The 3,945-nt window shown below is 48.7% G+C and overlaps 1 protein-coding gene across 1 annotated transcript in view; it reads right to left on the bottom strand.

Moving 5' to 3' along the window:
* smyd4 (SET and MYND domain containing 4) overlaps positions 1-1,641 on the bottom strand; it is a 12,622-nt gene extending 10,981 nt beyond the window's left edge. The window contains exons 1-3 of the mRNA XM_048612316.1: positions 1,611-1,641; positions 515-659; positions 156-245 (exon numbers count right to left, since the gene is read on the bottom strand). Coding sequence (XP_048468273.1) covers positions 156-245; positions 515-649 — 225 coding nt within the window. The 5' untranslated portion in view covers positions 650-659; positions 1,611-1,641. The remainder of the gene's footprint in view (positions 1-155; positions 246-514; positions 660-1,610) is intronic.
* Between the last annotated feature and the right edge of the window lie 2,304 nt (positions 1,642-3,945).

Genomic DNA, 3,945 nt, shown 5'->3' with positions numbered 1-3,945 from the left:
CCCCCACTCCAATTCCCTCAGGCTGACTCCTCCCCCACTCCAATTCCCTCAGGCTGACTCCTCCCCCACTCCAATTCCCTCAGGCTGACTCCACCCCCACTCCCGCCCCTGCGTGGGTAGGGAGGGTGGTGTGAGGATGACTTTGTGTGACTTGCCTGATAGCGCTGTAGCTGGTAGAGTGCTGCTGAGCGGTTGGCATACAGCAGTGCGGCCTGGGGAGAGTGTGTGGAGCTGTGGCGGAGCCCCTGAAAACAGAGAGAGAGAGGAGAGAGAGAGAGAGACACACTGTCAGAAGGCCCAACATGTGAGGCAACTAGTAATAAATGCCCCCACACCACGCAGGAGGACAGGGCTCAGAACCAGAGTTTAAGGGTCTGTTTGGGCTCCCCCTGGACCATGCAGATGTAGCCTGGGATTACCAGCCTTCTCGGGGATGAATCCAGGGGTCAGCAATATCCCGTCCAGTGGCTGTAGGCTCAGAGGTGGGGACCAGGTTAGTAGTGTCCAAATGTACCTTTGAATACAAGGCCACAGCCTGAATATAGTCCTTCAGCTTGAACTGTGCATTCCCCCGTTGCTTGAAGTCCAGTTCAACTCTGGGATCTTTCTGTGTTGAGTACCGGGCACTCAGCTGGGCTAAAATGGCCATATCCTTCGAGCTGGTCAGAACAATCATTATGTTAACCCTTTCGTTGCCAGGTGTAACCATAATGTTCCATCATTATAGCACAACCCCAACCCACCATCAAAATAACAGCAGACATACATATACTAACACCCCCTCACTCGCACACCTGCCCCCCACCCAAGACCACAAGCTGTAGGAGCAGAGTAGGCCATTCTGTCCATTAAGTTTCCTCCGCCATTCAGTGAGATCATGGCTGTTCTGACAATCCTCAACTCCAGTCTCCTGCCTTTTCCCAACACCCTTGATTGTCTTACTGATTAAAATCTGTTATCATAGAATCCCTTTTGTCTGCAGGTAGGCCATTCAGCCCATCAAGTTCACACTGACCCTCTAAACAGCATCAAACCCAGACCCACCACTCTACCCCATCCCGGTAACCCTGCAATTCCCACGGCTATCCACCTAGCCTCCATATCCCTGGACATTCTGGGTAATTTAGCACGGCCAATCCATCTAACCTGCATATCTTTGGACTGTGGGAGGAAGCTGGAGCACCCAGAGGAAACGCACCCAAACACGTGAAGCTCATGCAAATTCCACGCAGACAGTCATTCAAAGCTGGAATTGAACCCAGGTCCCTGGTGCTGTGAGGCATCAGTGCTAACCACTGAGCCACCATGCCATCCAGTCTCAGCCTTGAATATATTTAACAACCCAGCCTCAACGACCCTCTGCAGTGAAGAATTTCTCAGACTCACCACCCTCTGGCAGAGGAAATTCCTTCTCATTTGTCTTAAATGTGTGACCCCTTATTCTTGGATTAAGTCCTAAACACTCCCATGGGGCAAACAACCCATCTGCATCTACTCTGTCAAGTGCCCTAAGAATCTTCTGTGTTTCCACAATGTCATCTCTCATTTTTCAAAACTCCAATTGGTACAGGCCCAACATTCCCAACCTCTTCCCACAAGACGGTCCATACCTGGGATCAGCCCAGTGAACCTTCTCTGAACTGACTCAATGCCAATCTAAAAAAAAAACCAAAAGAACTGCAAATCAGGAACAAAAACAGAAGTTGCTGGAAAACCTCAGTGGGTCTGGCAGCACCTGTGAAGAAAAAAATCAAAGTTAACATTTCAGGTCCAGTGACCCTTCCTCAGAACTCGGTTAACTCTGATTTCTCTTCACAGATGCTGTTGGTAAGTGTAGTGCATACAACCCCAATCAGCAGCCACACTATACGAAAGGGTAAAAATCAACAGATAATAGAAGCATGTAAAAAAAATACAGCAATAAGTACAGGTGACTTTAATCTTCAGGTTGATTAGGTTAATCAAGTTGAAAAGGGTGGCTACGACAACAAATTCAGCGAGTGCCCTAGTGATGTTTCCTAGAGTAATGTATCAAGGAGCTAACCAGGGAACAGGCTGTCTTATGTTTGGTAACGAGGCAGGTTTAATAAATGACCTGTGAGTAATAAATTCCCGACAAAGTAGTGATCATCAGATGATCGAATTTAATACTCTGTTTGAGAGCGAGAGACTCGGGAAAGAAATATGTTTAAGTTAAAGGAAATTACAATGAAATGAGGTCAACTCAAGTTAATTGGGTGGACAGACTACCAGGAAAGGCCGTGAACGAGCAGGGGAAGAAATTTAAGTAGCTAATTCATGACTCTCAGCAAAATTATATCCCAGTAAGGAGGAAACATCTAAGAGAGAGATAAACCAAAATCTTGGCTAACCAAGGAAGTTAAGGAGAGTATTAAGTTGAAAGATGAAGCATATGAGGTAAAACTCAGCGATAGTCCCAAAGATTGGGATAAATTCAGAATCCAGCAAACGAGGCTAAAAAGATAATAAAGAGAAAGGAAATAATCTGCGAGGGCAACTAGTGAGGAATACAAGGTCTGACAATAAGAATTTCTTTAAATGTACAAAGAGAGGTCAAAGTGAACATAGGCACTATAGAAAATGATTCTATGAAGTGACTAGGTGTGTCGATGAGGGTAGCACAGCTGATGTAATCTACGGTGGCTTCAGTCAAACTTTGACAAGGTCTCATGTGGCAGACAGGTCAGGATGTTCAGGGCTCATGGAATCCAGGGTAAGTTGGATCCACAACTGGCTTAGTTGCAAGTAGCAGAGGGTCATTGCCAAAGGAGTTTTTCTTGACAGGAAATCTGCATCCAGTGGCATACCTTAAGGTTTAATGTTGGGTCCTTTACACTTTGTTGTATACATGCACGTTGGAGGTAGGATCAGCAAGTTCACAAGTGATACAAAAAAATGGTGGTGTGGTAGAGAGTGAGAAGCAGAGCCTTAGTTTATTGAATAACACAGATGGGCTGGTCAGATGGCCTGAACAGTGCCTATTGGAATTTAATCCTGAAAAGTGAGGAGATGCAGTTTGGAAGGACTAACAAGCCAAGTACATGTTGAAGGGTAGGAAGGACCTGTTTCTACACTGTATGCCCCAATGAAATCTCCACTGTTGAAATCACTGGATTATATCAGTCACTTGAAGTCTGAAGTCACTTATGATTGCTGTACTGCAGTTTTCACATGTCTTCATTATCTACTAATTCATTCTCTATCCCACTGTACAGTCAGTGTTAGGGGGCCTCATACAAACCCTACAGTGCAGATACAGACCATTCGGCCCACTGATTCTACAATGATCCTCTGGAGCACCCCATCCAGAACTCCTCACTTTCCCTACATTTACCACGTGAGCCCACTGAGGCTCGCCTGACACCTCCAACTCCCACCCCTGGACACACACTGACCGGAGCTCCCCGCCCTCCGGGGACAGACAGACACACACACACTGACCGGAGCTCCCCACCCTCCGGGGACAGACAGACACACACACACTGACCGGAGCTCCCCGCCCTCCGGGGACAGACAGACAGACACACACACTGACCGGAGCTCCCCACCCTCCGGGGACAGACAGACACACACACACTGACCGGAGCTCCCCACCCTCCGGGGACAGACAGACAGACAGACAGACAGACAGACAGACACACACACACACAGACAGGAGCTCCCCGCCCTCCGGGGACAGACAGACAGACAGACACACACACACACTGACCGGAGCTCCCCACCCTCCGGGGACAGACAGACACACACACACTGACCGGAGCTCCCCGCCCTCCGGGGACAGACAGACAGACACACACACTGACCGGAGCTCCCCACCCTCCGGGGACAGACAGACAGACAGACAGACACACACACACACACTGACCGGAGCTCCCCACCCTCCGGGGACAGACAGACAGACACACACACACTGACCGGAGCTCC

Source organism: Rhincodon typus, chromosome 26 (assembly GCF_021869965.1).
Source record: "Rhincodon typus isolate 14 chromosome 26, sRhiTyp1.1, whole genome shotgun sequence".
Lineage (NCBI taxonomy): Eukaryota > Metazoa > Chordata > Chondrichthyes > Orectolobiformes > Rhincodontidae > Rhincodon > Rhincodon typus.
The sequence above is the reverse complement of the archived record's forward strand: the minus strand, read 5'-3'. Positions and strand labels throughout refer to the sequence as shown.